The sequence below is a fragment of the Oncorhynchus mykiss genome, chromosome 13 (genome assembly GCF_013265735.2).
Source record: "Oncorhynchus mykiss isolate Arlee chromosome 13, USDA_OmykA_1.1, whole genome shotgun sequence".
Lineage (NCBI taxonomy): Eukaryota > Metazoa > Chordata > Actinopteri > Salmoniformes > Salmonidae > Oncorhynchus > Oncorhynchus mykiss.
Window position 1 is genome coordinate 5,809,320 of NC_048577.1, and position 17,225 is coordinate 5,826,544.

Genomic DNA, 17,225 nt, shown 5'->3' on the forward strand with positions numbered 1-17,225 from the left:
TCCCTTCCCTCCCCCCTCTCGCTCTCTTTCCCTCTTCTCATGCCCTTTCTCCCTCCCTCCTTCAGTCTCTCCCTCCCTCTTCTCCCTCTCCCTCCCGCTCTCTCTCACAGCTGTCTCCCTCTTTCACTCTCTCTCTCTCTCTCTCTGTCTCTCTCTCACAGCTGTCTCCCTCTTTCACTCTCTCTCTCTCTCTCTCTCTCTCTCTCTCTCTCTCTCTCTATATATATATATATATATATATATATATATATATATATACTGTATATATCTGTATATATATATATCTCTCTCCCTCTCTTTCCCTCCCTCCCTCTCTCTTACTCTCCTCCCCTTTCTGTTCCTCTCTTTCTACCTTCTTGCACTCTTGCTCAGAAAAATAATCCATGGAGGCTCTCAGACTAGAAGCTCGAGCATTAGGGTCCCTCTCAGGGGGTTCCACCCCGCTCAAGGCCCTTCTCCCTGGGGCAGAGGGCCTCGTCCTTCCCCCTGGAGATCCAGCACTGTGCCGGGAGCATGGATTGACGCTTACCTTGTTCTGTGTGGATGACCTTGAGCCAGTGTGCAGTCAGTGTGGACTGACTGAGACCCACGAGGGGCACAGAGTCTACCCCATAACGGAGGCTGTACCTGACTGTAAGGTAAGAGACGGACGGACAGATGGACAGGCAGGCAGGCACACAGACAGACAAGCACACAGACAGACAAGCACACAGACAGACAGACAGACAGACAGACAGACAGACAGACAGACAGACAGACAGACAGACAGACAGACAGACAGACAGATAGACAGATAGATAAATAGATAGATAGATAGATGGATAGATGGATAGATAGATAGAAGGATAGATAGACAGACAGACAGACAGACAGACAGACAGACAGACAGACAGACAGACAGACATGTCTACAAGCTACCTACACCCCTACTTTATGTAACTTAGCATTTAAATATCTGTTCATCAGTATCTGCCATTTAGCCGATACTTTTATTTGACGTGGCCTATCTGTGCAGTTACATAAGATAGTGTGTGTGGTTTGCACGGATTGTTTTGCAATCCACTCTGTTGTTGTTGCCATGCCACATACATACAGATGTAGCATCGTAATTTGACCAGCAATGTCACAGCAAAATAATACTGCAGCAACAGGATTGGAACGTTCAGTCCGTAATGTTGCTTGATCGGTGGTTAGGCTATTAGCTGTCTAACATGAGGCTACATGAAGTGTGATACTGTTCATTTAACCGTGAAGCACTGCAGGGTTTCAGTGAATCGATGTAAATCACGAAGCTCACGTGTATTTAATGTGGTGCAGGAAAATTCTCAGCAACAGAAGAGTTATGACATTAAGATCCTACATCTGTACGTGTTTGGCTCATGAGGTGTTATTTCGGTTCCATTTGTACGTGTTTGGCTCATGAAGTGTTATTTCCAGTCTCCATGTGCTTTGACACTTAACTGACGCGTAGAGTAACATGACCTAGTCTATGAGGCCACACACACACACACACACACACACACACACACACACACACACACACACACACACACACACACACACACACACACACACACACACACACACACACACACACACAAGCAGGGGTGGACTGGCCAGCTGGCATTTCAGGCAAATGACAGATGGGCTTGTCGACTTTTAGCCCAGTGGGCTGGTGTCACTTGTTTCTTTTTTAGCAATGTTATTATCTGGGTAATAATGGGGGGTTCACAAAAAAGGCCTCAAGGAAAAAAATAGGCCAGTGTGGGGGCCCTTTAAAATGGTCCGGTGTGGGTGCCCTTTAAAATGGGCCAGTCTGGGAGCCCTTAAAATGGGCCAGTGTGGGGGCCCTATAAAATGGGCCAGTCTGGGGGCCCTTTAAAATGGGCCAGTGCGGGGGCCTTTTAAAATGGGCTAGTGTGGGGGCCCTTAAAATGGGCCAGTGCGGGGGCCTATTTTGGGATGTGTTGGAACAGTCCCAAAACGTTTTGCAGGTCATCAATCAAGTTGTCAAGAACTTTCAAAATGTGTGAAGCAAAACACATCACACTGTGACACTTTCTGTATGTTGAAAGTTCTATATCTCCAGGAGATAGTTTTTTTTTTGCAAAATCGATCACTTTACAACTTCATTTTCAATACCTCAAAAATATCTAATCAAACCAAATCTCCTTCCAGCACACTACCAGTGTCTACATGTGAAAACAGCACATTTCTACATTTTGCAGAAGAAAAAAAAATGAAGTAAAACATCTCTATTGATGACATCATCAAAAGTTGAAACAATTTCCAAACAGTGATATTCAAATACAATGATGTTCCTGGTGACCTGGGAAGCATGAACATACCCTCCCTCTGACTAGAAACTCGTTTCAGGTTTTGAAAATCATCGTTTTTCTTCCTTCTAATCCCACCCTGTGATGTCACATAGAAGCATCGGTTCGGGGGACTTTTCTTCTTCCTTTTTTAAATCACAGATCACGGAGAATATCATTCACGATTGACAGTGATGACGCCATGTTCTGAAAGTAGCTGGGCCTAATTTGGTGTTTGAGGGTGTAAAAATACAAACATTTCTTCAAGTCAATCAAATCAAATCAAATGTATTTATATAGCCCTTCCTACATCAGCTGATATCTCAACGTGCTGTACAGAAACCCAGCCATAAATCCCAAACAGCAAGCAATGCAGGCTAGGAAAAGCTACTTAGAAAGTCAATGTGTGTAAGAAATGATGACACCATTTATTATTAGTTTTTGTGCACTGGCAACAACAAAAAAAGCTGTCACTAAACCACTGTTTAAAGAGCATACTAAGTAGAAGATAATTATATGAAGTCTCCAATCTTCATTTTATTTTTTTAAAGGCCGACAGGATTTCATTTCTCCCGGTCTCTGGCCCACACTTCAGTACAGTAGGTGGCGGTAATGCATCATTACCCCTTGACTGCCAGCCGCAGATAAACCCCCCGAAGAAGAAGAAGAAGCTCGTCAGCCACCTTCTTAGCTTGCTAGCCAATTATAGCCGGAACATTGCAGCTCGTTAGACGGTTTCGGTGAATGGGAAGTTGCTGTGTTTGAAGCACACGTCTGACGTATCTACTAGTTACCCCGTTTAATTTCATATTTACGTTGTTAGTCATCTCGCTAGCTGGTTAAGTTAGCACTAGGCTAGTTGTTTATGCTAACTAACTAGCATCCCCGACCATGAGCTCACTAAACAACTTCCCCACTGCCAAAGGACAGGAGGTCTGCTGGACGGAGAAAGAGGGTCTGTGGCTTAATATTGTCGTGAAAGAAGAGGAGGAAGAGGAGGACGTCACAGTGAAAGGAGATACAGGAGCGCTCAGAGAGGAAGAGGAGGACGTCACAGTGAAAGGAGATACAGGAGCGCTCAGAGAGGAAGAGGAGGATGAGGCGGATGTCGTTTTTGGAGTGAAGGAGCAGGGGGAGGTTACTGTCACATTGGAAAATGAGGAGGGAAAAACTGGAGATCTGATGAACACCGGTAAGTAACTAGTGGGGTGATAATAATGAACTAAAGGAGTCTGTAATGTTCTGTAATGATCAATACATTTTCTATACATAACACTTCGATAACACTGAATTCTGTTTTATGTCTGAAATCCGTGATTCCGTTCTGCACATCGGCGATTTGATTGGGTCTCACAGGTGGCAAGGTTTATACAATTCCCCTCTGTTACAAACCAAATGTTAGGCAAGAAGCATGGGGTACAAATGGAGGTTAGTTTATGAATTGCCAGGCTGGGCTGTGGGACAGTGGATGCGTAGGGAGGATTCAAATGGAACTATTGAAGAGATGCAACGAGGCCCTTCATCTACTTCCCTAGAGGCAGATGAACTGGTGAATACCATTTTATGTCTCTGTGTCAAGTATGAAGGAAGCTACAGGTAGTTTCTGCTAGAATGCTAGCAGATACTATAGACTTTCAGTGATTATGCTAACGCTAGTTAGCCACTGCCGTCAAACTGCACGCATAGACATACACATGGTATCCATGAGTTCATCTGACTCTGGGGAAGTAGATATTGTGAAAATTCCAAAATATCCCTTTAACAGCTATCAACCAATCAGCATCCAGGATCCAAATGTACCGTTTGGGATCGAGGGATCAAGTCTAGATTAAACCTCATAGGAAGACAGTTTAATCATGTGGAGGTTTTATTTCTGTTTAACCAAATACTCTGTTTGTCTTTGGCAGGAGAGAGGCCAGCCTTCCCCTCTGACAGCGGGAAGAGTCCCTCAGGGGAACCAGACCCAGAGACACCCAAACCAGTGAGACCACACCACTGCTCCCACTGTGGAAAGAGTTTTACCTGGTTATCAAAGCTGAAAGAGCACGAGAGAACACACACTGGAGAAAAGCCTTACCAATGTGCCATTTGTGGAAAGACTTTTACCCAGTTAGGGGGCTTTCAATATCATGAGCGGACACACAGAGAAAAAAATACCTCCCACTGCTCTCAGAATGGAACGACATTTACCCAGTTAGGGAACCTGAAAAAGAACGACGGAATTCTCACACGGGGAGAGAAGACAAACCACTGCTCCCAGTGCGGAAAGAGTTTTAAATGGTTATCAAAGCTGAAAGAGCACGAGAGGACCCACACAGGAGAAAAGCCTTTCCAATGCTCCCATTGCGAAAAGAAATTTAACCAGTCATCGCACCTGAAAGAGCACGAGAGAATCCACACAGGAGAGAAGTCTTTCCAATGTTCCCAGTGTGGAAAGGGTTTTACCTGGTTATGGAACCTGAAAACACACGAGAGGACACACACGGGAGAAAAACCGTACCAATGCTCCCTGTGTGGAAAGACATTTACCCAGTTAGGGGGCTTTAAATATCACGAGAGAACGCACACAGAAAAAAAGAGCTACCACTGCTCTCAGTGTGAAAAGACATTTACCCGGTTAGGGAACCTAAAAAAGCATGAGACAATACACACACAGGAGGAGACAATACACACACAGGAGGAGACCATACACACACAGGAGGAGACCATACACACACAGGAGGAGACAATACACACACAGGAGGAGAAGGCTCCCAGTGCGGAGAGACTTTTAGTCAGTTAGGGAACCTGAAAGAGCATGAAATAACACATAAAGGATAGAAACCAGGGGCGAAGTCGCCACCTGGTAATTCTGGTAAATGCCAGATGGGCTGGACCATTTTTTAGTTGGGTGGTCAAAATTGACACACATGTATTTTTAAAAAATATATTAAAATACAAAAATGAAAAAGGGGACATGGCCTGCAGCCTATGGACCTGTTAATATATATTTTTGTGCAATTTCTCAGTTACACTATTGAGCCTTTGGCTGGTCAGTGCAGTAGAACCTTCACTGGGCAACGGCCGGCCCCCCTACCAAGTTGGGCTGGCCAATTTTCCCATTCAAAGTCAAACGCGGCATCAGCATAGAGACGTGCTCCGACTGTCATCAGTAAGACAGCCCATATAGACTGTCATCAGTAAGACAGCCAATATAGACTGTCATCAGTAAGACAGCCAATATAGACTGTCAGCAGTTAGACAGCCAATATAGACTGTCATCAGTAAGACAGCCAATATAGACTGTCATCAGTAAGACAGCCAATATAGACTGTCATCAGTTAGACAGCCAATATAGACTGTCATCAGTTAGACAGCCAATATAGACTGTCATCAGTTAGACAGCCAATATAGACTGTCATCAGTAAGACAGCCAATATAGACTGTCATCAGTAAGCCAGCCAATATAGACTGTCATCAGTAAGACAGCCAATATAGACTGTCATCAGTTAGACAGCCAATATAGACTGTCATCAGTTAGACAGCCAATATAGATTACAGTAGCAGAAGGCTACAACCTTCTCTGACTGTTGTAACTAAGGATATTGCAGTAGCAGAAGGCTACAACCTTCTCTGACTGTTGTAACTAAGGATATTACAGTCGCAGAAGGATACAACCTTCTCTGGCTGTTGTAACTAAGGATATTTCAGTAGCAGAAGGCTACAACCTCCTCTGGCTGTTGTAACTAAGGATATTACAGTAGCAGAAGGATACAATCTTCTCTGTCGTAACTAAGGATATTACAGTAGCAGAAGGATACAATCTTCTCTGTCGTAACTAAGGATATTACAGTAGCAGAAGGATACAACCTCCTCTGTCTGTAAGGATATTGCAGTATTGTATTGGGGCAAAATAATCTGCGTTTTAACCACACGTTTACATTTGTGATGATGTAATCTTTATAGTTATGCTGCCACATCTTAGCCTGACATGCTGAAAAAGAACACTACTATTTTGACTGCTTGTAATGATGCTGAAAACAGAACATTAAATGACTATTTAGACTGCCTGTCTGTGTCTTGCTTGTATGAAAAATGCTGCCCGACTGCTTGGAGGTGTCCGCATGGTCCCAAAGCACACTGTCAACGTCTTTTGTATCACATTCCAATGATAAAACTGGGGGGGGGGGGAAATGCAATTTTTGAATGTGAGGGGGACATCCCCCCCCGTCCCTAGTGGAAGTTGCGGCTCTGGCTGCATGTAACTCCCCACATGAGTTTACATTGGGTAAAAACAATCTGCGTAACCTAGGCAACAACTGTTATTTTGCTTCTCAATGATCATGCAAGTGAAGTGCCACACCGTTTGATGGACGGCACATTTATTTAAATTCTCCAGTTCCGCCTCTGGGCAGCCACTCCATAGCCGGAAAGCAGAGCTTGACGGTGGCGAGTTCGTTTTGCATGGCCCCGGTGCCCTGGATGGGTGGAGTTTGTACATTTTAGAACAGTCCTGAAGTGAAATCTCCACCCACCGGGGCCCTGGGGTTCTACTAAACTAACAAATGGGATGGTGTTAAGATGGTCATACCATGGATCATTTAGCTATTTGATTTAGAGTTTTAGGACCCCGGTAGTTATATAAAAAAATATATATATATTTACAATTATATTCTGATAGAATATTGAGTATGTCCTTTACTACTATATAGAAATGCATTGAATAACACATTCATAAATGGACCCCTTGACTTTTTACAAATGTTGTTACGTTACAGCCTTCTTCTAAAATGTATTAAATAAATACAAATTCTCAGCAATCGACACACAATGCCCCATAATGGAAATGCGAAAACAGGTTTTTAGAAATGTTTGCAACTGTATAAAAAATATATACCTTATTTCCATAAGTATTGAGACTGGAAATTGAGGCACCTAAAGACTCAGACCATGAGACACAATATTCTCTGGTCTGACGAAACCAAGATTGAACTCTTTGGCCTGAATGTCAAGTGTCACGTCTGGAGGAAACCTGGCACCACCCCTACGGTGAAGCATGGAGGTGGCAGCATCATGCTGTGGGGATGTTTTTCCAGGGACTGGGACTCGTCAGGATGTTTTTCCAGGGACTGGGACTAGTCAGGATGTTTTTCCAGGGACTGGGACTCGTCAGGATGTTTTTACAGGGACAGGGACTGGGACTCGTCAGGATGTGTTTCCAGGGACTGGGACTCGTCAGGATGTGTTTCCAGGGACTGGGACTCGTCAGGATGTGTTTCCAGGGACTGGGACTCGTCAGGATGTGTTTCCAGGGACTGGGACTCGTCAGGATGTGTTTCCAGGGACTGGGACTCGTCAGGATGTGTTTCCAGGGACTGGGACTCGTCAGGATGTTTAGGAAAAGATGACAGTGGAAAGTACAGAGAGATTCTTGATGAAAACCTGCTCCAGAGCACTCAGGACCTCAGACTGCGGCGAAGGTTCACCTTCCAACAGGACAACGACCCTAAGCACACAGCCAAGACAATGCAGGAGTGGCTTCGGGACACGTCTGAATGTCCTTGAGTGGCCCAGAAGAGCCCAGACTTGAACCAGATCGAACATCTCTGGAGAAACCTGATGATAGCTGTGCAGCAACGCTCCCCATCCAACCTGACAGAGCTTGAGAGGATCTGCAGAGAAAAATGGGAGCAACTTCCCAAATACAGGTGTGCCAAGTTTGTAGCGTCATACCCAAGAAGACTCAAGGTTGTAATCGCTGCCAAAGGTGCTTCAACAAAGTACTGAGTAAAGGGTCTGAATACTTGTGATATTTCAGTTTTTTGATTTTTAATAAATTAGTAAACATTTCTAAAAACCTGTTTCTGCTTTGTCTTTATGGGTTATTGTGTATAGATTGATGAGGGGAAACATTTTTTTGATCAATTTTGGAATAAGGCTGTAACGTAACAAAATGTGGAAAAAGTCAAGGGGTCTGAACACTTTCCGAATGCACTGTATCTAGGATATATAAGCTCAGAAGACAAAAAAAAGTTGGAGACAAGTATTTAACCCCTTTAGTTGTTGGCACAAAACACCCATACATTATTTAAATCAGTTACCTTCAGAAGAGTCCCATGACAGCCTCCACTGATCTCCAGTGGTGTTTTTTGTATTCGTTTTAAACATGAGCCGTGTCTCGCCAGTCACTGATATAGAAATGGTTGAGAAACGCTGTACTGTACTGCCAATATCGGCTATGGCCGGTCAAGTGACCGGGTGAAATCGGTGAGGGAGGCGCCCCATGGTCAAATGGAACAGTCATCTGAGCTGCTCTGTCATTTTGTCAACAATCCAGCATGGGCCAATGGCTGTATAAAGAATGGACAAAACCATCGATCACGTGACTCCATTCATTCCTATAGGACGAGTCAATAGCGCATGACACGCTCAGTTTGAGCTACTCCAGGAATTGACTTTGCAGGCTAGCTCAGTGCTGCCCCCTCTGAGTAACTGAAGTTGATGGCCGACCGGGGTACTGCAGGTTGCCAGTATGATTTTAAAATAGTCGGACATACATCTGGTGTATTAGAAGCAATTATTGGTACTATGATTGTATTCAATTTAAAAACCAAAATGGGGGGTGGGTTGCCATTTCCCCATTCCTATAATGAGGGATCCTGTTTTCTGCTAACAACGCCTGCAGTACCGCTGTCGGCCTTGACTTTCCGTGGCTTCAATGAGAGGGAATCGTTTTCCCTTGAGTATGCTGCGTCGTTTAAGAAACATACAAACATCTCTTTTCCACAAAATATATGTTGACGTTTTTTTAAAACGATTTTGCATTGGGGAGGTAGATAAAGTGTTTATCATAGTCAATCACTTTTGTATTTAAAAAAAAAAATTGTTTACTTGGATAGGGACAAACACATTGACACATCGAACAACAATCGTCCCATGCATTTGCACTGAAGTATTACAATCAAATGGTCAACACCAGTCCCTATGGGCTTTTATGGAAGCAAAAATGAAGATTGAAAAAAAAGTATATGAAAAATAAAGTATACATCTGTTGTATTGTGATATGCTGGTTGTCATTCTTCCCACTGCCCACCAGGGGGAGCTGAACTCTTCACTGGGGAAGCTGCTCGGGAAGAGCAGGAGGTTTGAGAAGGTTACACGGATCTTTGAACACGCCTCCCAACACAACCAGGTACGACTTGCATTGTCTGTCTGTCAATGAATCAATCACAATTAAACAATCAATGTATTTATGAAGCCCCTTTTACATTGGTTGTCACAAATCAGCTGTCACATCTGTGCACCCTCCCTCCCTGCCTCCCCACTCCGTTCCTCCCTCCCTCCCCCAGAGCCATGCCCAGCAGACAGAGAGACAGATAAAGGAGGAGTTTGAGAAGCTGCACCAGTTCCTGAGAGAGGAGGAGGAGGCCAGGCTAGCCAGGCTGAGGGAGGAAGAGGAGGAGAGGAATAGAGTGATGAAGGAAAAGAGAGAGAGAGTGGGAAAAGAGATGAAGCTGCTGGCTAAAACCATCCGAGAGATCGAGGAAGAAATGAAGGAAGACAGGGATGACATCACCTTTCTGCAGGTGTGTTTGCATGTGTGCGTGCGTGTGTGCGTACGTGTGTGCGTGCGTGTGTGCGTGATGGCATACTGTGCATTGGCATAAATGTGATAAGACATTGCTTTTTTTTCCAGAATTACCAGGAGACAGTAAAGAGGTATGCACTCTCTCTCTCTCTCTCTCTGTCTCTCTCCCCTGTCTCTCTCCCTCTGTCTCTCTCTCCTGTCTCTCTCCCTCTGTCTCTCTCTCTCTGTCTCTCTCTCCCTCTGTCTCTCTCTCCCTCTGTTTCTCTCCCCCTCTCTCTCCCTCTCTCTCTCTCTCTCTCTCTCTCTCTCTCTCTCTCTCTGTCTCTCTCTCCCTATGTCTCTCTCTCTCTTCCTCTTTCTCTGCCTCTGTCTCTCTCTCCCTGTTTCTCTCTCTCTGTTTCTCTCTCTCTCGCTCTGTGCTTCTCTTTTTGGCACAAATCACACGCAGACACACACAGAGCCCTGTAACAGAATAGAGTATGTGTGTTTGTAGGACGTGGCAGAGTCATGGGGAGCCAGAGGAGGTGTGTGGTCCTCTGATAGACGTATCTAAACACCTGACCAACCTCCGTTACTCCGTCTGGAACGACATGCTGCACATAACCCCTTACAGTGAGTCTGGGAGGAGGGACGGAGTGGTGTGTCCCCTATCTCCCCCTCTCACTTTCCCTCCCCCTGCCCCCCTCTTCCCCCAACCCCTCCCTTTCAGCTCCAGTAACCCTGGACCCGACCACATCCTGCCCATCTCTGGTCCTCTCCCCTGGGCTAACCTCTGTCCAGCTGGGAAAGGAGAGGATCCAGATCCAGCCTGCTAACCCGGAGAGATTTGACCCGATCGACTGCGCTCTGGGCTGGGAAGGATTCAGTGCCGGCACCCACTGCTGGACCGTGGAGGTGGGGCTCTCACTGACTGAGGATGGGTTTCACATGGCACACTGTTCACTATTTGGTGCTTTTGACCAGGGCCCATACACACACACTGATGGAGGTTCTTGGTGTTTTTGACCAGGGCCCATAAACACACACTGATGGAGGTTCTTGGTGTTTTTGACCAGGGCCCATAAACACACACTGATGGAGGTTCTTGGTGTTTTTGACCAGGGCCCATAAACACACACTGATGGAGGATCTTGGTGTTTTTGACCAGGGCCCATAAACACACACTGATGGAGGTTCTTGGTGTTTTTGACCAGGGCCCATAAACACACACTGATGGAGGTTCTTGGTGTATTTGACCAGGGCCCATAAACACACACTCATGGAGGTTCTTGGTGTTTTTGACCAGGGCCCATAAACACACACTGATGGAGGTTCTTGTTGTTTTTGACCAGGGCCCATAAACACACACTCATGGAGGTTCTTGGTGTTTTTGACCAGGGCCCATAAACACACACTGATGGAGGTTCTTGGTGTTTTTGACCAGGGCCCATAAACACACACTGATGGAGGTTCTTGGTGTTTTTGACCAGGGCCCATAAACACACACTGATGGAGGTTCTTGGTGTTTTTGACCAGGGCCCATAAACACACACTGATGGAGGTTCTTGGTGTTTTTGATCAGGGCCCATAAACACACACTGATGGAGGTTCTTGGTGTTTTTGACCAGGGCCCATAAACACACACTGATGGAGGTTCTTGGTGTTTTTGACCAGGGCCCATACACACACACTGATGGAGGTTCTTGGTGTTTTTGACCAGGGCCCATAAACACACACTGATGGAGGATCTTGGTGTTTTTGACCAGGGCCCATAAACACACACTGATGGAGGTTCTTGGTGTTTTTGACCAGGGCCCATAAACACACACTGATGGAGGATCTTGGTGTTTTTGACCAGGGCCCATAAACACACACTGATGGAGGTTCTTGGTGTTTTTGACCAGGGCCCATAAACACACACTGATGGAGGTTCTTGGTGTTTTTGACCAGGGCCCATAAACACACACTGATGGAGGATCTTGGTGTTTTTGACCAGGGCCCATAAACACACACTGATGGAGGTTCTTGGTGTTTTTGACCAGGGCCCATACACACACACTGATGGAGGTTCTTGGTGTTTTTGACCAGGGCCCATAAACACACACTGATGGAGGTTCTTGGTGTTTTTGACCAGGGCCCATAAACACACACTGATGGAGGTTCTTGGTGTTTTTGACCAGGGCCCATAAACACACACTGATGGAGGTTCTTGGTGTTTTTGACCAGGGCCCATAAACACACACTCATGGAGGTTCTTGGTGTTTTTGACCAGGGCCCATAAACACACACTCATGGAGGTTCTTGGTGTTTTTGACCAGGGCCCATAAACACACACTGATGGAGGTTCTTGGTGTTTTTGACCAGGGCCCATAAACACACACTGATGGAGGTTCTTGTTGTTTTTGACCAGGGCCCATACACACACACTGATGGAGGTTCTTGTTGTTTTTGACCAGGGCCCATAAACACACACTGATGGAGGTTCTTGGTGTTTTTGACCAGGGCCCATACACACACACTGATGGAGGTTCTTGTTGTTTTTGACCAGGGCCCATAAACACACACTGATGGAGGTTCTTGGTGTTTTTGACCAGGGCCCATAAACACACACTGATGGAGGTTCTTGGTGTTTTTGACCAGGGCCCATAAACACACACTGATGGAGGTTCTTGGTGTTTTTGACCAGGGCCCATAAACACACACTGATGGAGGATCTTGGTGTTTTTGACCAGGGCCCATAAACACACACTGATGGAGGTTCTTGGTGTTTTTGACCAGGGCCCATAAACACACACTGATGGAGGTTCTTGGTGTTTTTGACCAGGGCCCATAAACACACACTGATGGAGGATCTTGGTGTTTTTGACCAGGGCCCATAAACACACACTGATGGAGGTTCTTGGTGTTTTTGACCAGGGCCCATACACACACACTGATGGAGGTTCTTGATGTTTTTGACCAGGGCCCATAAACACACACTGATGGAGGTTCTTGGTGTTTTTGACCAGGGCCCATAAACACACACTGATGGAGGTTCTTGGTGTTTTTGACCAGGGCCCATAAACACACACTGATGGAGGTTCTTGGTGTTTTTGACCAGGGCCCATAAACACACACTCATGGAGGTTCTTGGTGTTTTTGACCAGGGCCCATAAACACACACTCATGGAGGTTCTTGGTGTTTTTGACCAGGGCCCATAAACACACACTGATGGAGGTTCTTGGTGTTTTTGACCAGGGCCCATAAACACACACTGATGGAGGTTCTTGGTGTTTTTGACCAGGGCCCATAAACACACACTGATCTTTATTGATGGTTTTGGAGGAATATTATATATATTTGTCTTTCAGGAATGTTACTTTGTCGGTACAATTCAAAATATAATTTTAAGTATACAAGAGTATAATGATAACAAATATATCCTGCTTCAAGGTTGGAGAGAGCAGCAACTGGACAGTTGGTGTGGCTAGCCAATCGGTGCGGAGGAGGGAGGAGTTTGAGGCGTGTCCGGAGGAGGGGCTATGGACCCTCAGCCTACGGAATGGGACGTACCGTGCCATGACCACACCCTGTACCACCCTCCCTCTGGACTGGTCCCGCCCCTTTCACAGGATCAAGGTGGGGCAATAGTTAGATAAGAGGGTGTACTTGAGAGAGGGGGAGGCACTCCCACAAGTATAAGAATAGAATAAAATAGATTCAGTTAATTAACTGTTGACCCTGTGTGTCTAACTTAGTCTTCTGTTTCTGTAGTTTTACCCTGTAAGACAGAGTGCCAACAACAGATTTCCTTTTTTCTTCATTTATAATTTGTTACAGATAAACCATCCTCATAAAATAAAGTTTTATGTTATCTTTAGGTGTTTCTGGACTGGGAGGAGGGTCAGGTGGAATTCTGGGATGCGATGAGGGACAAACTCCTGTTCACCTTCACGCACCGCTTCACAGAGACGCTGTATCCGTACTTCGAGAGCAGCTGTTCTAAGTGCTGGCTAGTGGTGTTACCCCAGAGAGTGTGTGTGGAGGTAGAGCTAGACCCTATCCCTGGGGATGACGATGGAGACCAGATCCCACACGACGGATCATCCAATGAGGGAGAGGATACCGAGACTAGATCCACTGACGACAGCAAGCTGACAGAAACCGGATCCCCTGTCGGAGCCCAGATCCCAATGACCGGATCTCCCAAGATCTCAACCACTGACCAGAACCAAGAGACAAGATCCCCTGACAAAACGTCAAACACCGGATCCGCTCAAAGGATGGGCCGGATCCCAAAGACTAAATCCACCGGAAACGGAAATATCCCACAGACTGGATCCACTGTTCAGAAGCAGATCAAAAACACCAGATCCAATGGAAGCTACCACATCACGAAGGATAGGCCGCTAGTCCAGGTCAGGAGGACAGGATCCACTGAGTGATCCACTGAGAGATCCACTGAGAGATCCACTGAGTGATCCACTGAGAGATCCACAAGCAACAACACAGAGATCAAGTTGCCCCGCAGGTCAGCCCAGATCACCCAACACAGACTAGATCTCCTACCTCCACAGACTAGATCCCCTACCTCCGTTGACTAGATCTCCTACCTCCACAGACTAGATCCCCTACCTCCGTTGACTAGATCCCCTACCTCCGTTGACTAGATCCCCTACCTCCACAGACTAGATCTCCTACCTCCACAGACTAGATCTCGTATCTAGATCTCATAGATGCTGTCATTGACTAGATCACCTAACACACTATATTTGAGATCTCTTACAAGCATTTCTGTGTAATGTTGTAATACACAGTGTATCATAGTGGAGGTAATGTAATACACATTGTATTATAATAGAGGTAATGCTGTAATACACAGTGTATTGTAGTGGAGGTAATGTTGTAATATACAGTGTATTATAGTGGAGGTAATGTTGTGATACACAGTGTATTATAGTGGAGGTAATGTTGTAATACACAGTGTATTATAGTGGAGATAATGTTGAAATACACAGTGTATTATAGTGGAGGTAATGTTGTAACACACCGTGTATTATAGTAGAGGTAATGTTGTAATACACAGTGTATTATAGTGGAGGTAATGTTGTAATACACAGTGTATTATAGTAGAGGTAATGTTGTAATACACAGTGTATCATAGTGGAGGTAATGTTGTAATACACAGTGTATTATAGTGGAGGTAATGTTGTAATACACAGTGTATTATAGTGGAGGTAATGTTGTAATACACAGTGTATTATAGTGGAGGTAATGTTGTAATACATAGTGTATCATAGTGGACGTAATCTTGTAATACACAGTGTATTATAGTGGAGGTAATGTTGTAATACACAGTGTATTATAGTAAAGGTAATGAAGCATCTGTTCTCCCAGTGTAATGTGTTTTGAATAAAGAACAAATAAAGAATGACACTGTTTGAGTGATTAAAAAACATGTTTTAACTAGGCAAGTCAGTTAGGAACAAATTATTATTTACAATGACGGCCGAGTGGGGAACAGTGACTTAACTGCCTTGGTCAAGGGCACAACAACAGATTTATACTTTGTCAGTTTGGGGGACTTGATCAAGCAACCTTTCGGTTACTGGCTCTGACCACTAGGCTACCTGCCACACGTACAAACACTATGCTTAACATATTCACACCAAAATGAATGCATCCTAATAAATAGTCACTTCTTTTCATACAATCATTTACTCACATCAAATTCATAATTCTCCCCCCAAACCTGAAGACAATAGAAAACAGACTAGTAGAGTGCAGTGTTGTGTCTCACAAGCACAGCTAACACAGAATATATGCCCTATCCCAAATTATACCCTATTCCCTATGGGCTAAGATCAGAAGTAGTGTACTTCTGTACGGAGGGAATAGGGCTCTGGTCTAAAGTAGTGCACTATTTGTACGTAGGGAATAGGGCTCTGGTCTAAAGTAGTGCACTACTGTATGTAGGGATTAGGGCTCTGGTCTAAAGTCTGTAATGGCACAATCTACACATAATACCCCAGAATGACAAAACGAAAACAGGTTGGAGAGAGGGAGGGAGGGAGTTAGTGAGTGAGGAGGGGAGCAAGGAGGGGAGCGAGGATGGAGAGAGGAGAGAGGGAGGGCTAGATGGATGGATGGAGGGTTGGAGGGGAGCGAGGAGGGGAGTGAGGTTTGAGAGAGGAGAGAGGGAGGGCTAGATGGAGGGAGGGAGGAGGGGAGTGAGGATTGAGAGAGGAGAGAGGGAGGGCTGGATGGAGGGAGGGAGGAGGGGAGCGAGGATGGAGAGAGGAGAGAGGGAGGGCTAGATGGAGGGAGGGAGGAGGGGAGCGAGGATTGAGAGGAGAGAGGGAGGAGGGGAGCGAGGATTGAGAGAGGAGAGAGGGAGGGCTGGATGGAAGGAGGGAGGAGGGGAGCGAGGATTGAGAGAGGAGAGAGGGAGGGCTAGATGGAGGGAGGGAGGAGGGGAGCGAGGATTGAGAGAGGAGAGAGGGAGGGCTGGATGGAGGGAGGGAGGAGGGGAGCGAGGATTGAGAGAGGAGAGAGGGAGGGCTAGATGGAGGGAGGGAGGAGGGGAGCGAGGATTGAGAGAGGAGAGAGGGAGGGCTAGATGGAGGGAGGGAAGAGGGGAGCGAGGATTGAGAGAGGAGAGAGGGAGGGCTGGATGGAGGGAGGGAGGAGGGGAGCGAGGATTGAGAGAGGAGAGAGGGAGGGCTAGATGGAGGGAGGGAGGAGGGGAGCGAGGATTGAGAGAGGAGAGAGGGAGGACTAGATGGAGGGGGAAGAGAAGGACATTGGTCAACAGAATCCAAAGTAGACCCGACGGACAGAAGCTGCTCTCAAATTGAACAATTACAGTGGGGAGAACAAGTATTTGATACACTGACGATTTTGCAGGTTTTCCTACTTACAAAGCATGTAGAGGTCTGTAATTTCTATCATAGGTACACTTCAACTGTGAGAGACCTTCTCTCTGCCCAATGGTGAAATGTGTATAATTTCAGGAAATTAGTTAGAATATCTTTTCTCTGCCCCATGGTAAAATGTGTAGAATTTCATTCTGAGGGCCTGTAGAGGCAGGAAACTCTGAGGGCTTATAGAGGCAGGAAACTCTGAGGGCTTATAGAGGCAGGAAACTCTGAGGGCTTATAGAGGCAGGAAACTCTGAGGGCTTATAGAGGCAGGAAACTCTGAGGGCCCAGAATAGGCTAGTTGATACAATGTTTCAAGGTTGTTAGCGACAACTTCTGCTGGACATTCATATTGGGCCGTTGCCGGGTGATTGATTTGATACAATGTTGCACTTCACTAGCTCAAGTCAATACAGAAAGGGAGGCAGGCAGACAGGCGGAGTAACTTCCAAACGAGCTTCAAT

At 45.8% G+C, this 17,225-nt stretch overlaps 1 protein-coding gene across 4 annotated transcripts; it reads left to right on the forward strand.

Moving 5' to 3' along the window:
• Positions 1–287: 287 nt before the first annotated feature.
• On the forward strand, positions 288–15,228 carry LOC110485428 (zinc finger protein 883). 4 transcript variants are annotated; one of them, XM_036939986.1, is made up of 9 exons: positions 297–638; positions 9,391–9,486; positions 9,644–9,880; positions 9,991–10,013; positions 10,376–10,494; positions 10,592–10,776; positions 13,295–13,480; positions 13,723–14,273; positions 14,310–15,228. In XM_036939986.1, the coding sequence occupies exons 1-9, from the start codon at positions 384–386 to the stop codon at positions 14,320–14,322; spliced, it is 1,665 nt and encodes a 554-aa protein (XP_036795881.1). In that variant the 5' UTR covers positions 297–383; the 3' UTR covers positions 14,323–15,228. The 4 variants fall into 4 exon arrangements, 3 of the variants coding, with proteins under 3 accessions (XP_036795882.1, XP_036795881.1, XP_036795880.1); XR_005035422.1 differs by having other exon boundaries at positions 298–638; positions 13,723–14,639; positions 14,943–15,228; XM_036939985.1 differs by having other exon boundaries at positions 298–638; positions 13,723–15,228.
• The last annotated feature ends 1,997 nt before the right edge of the window (positions 15,229–17,225 follow it).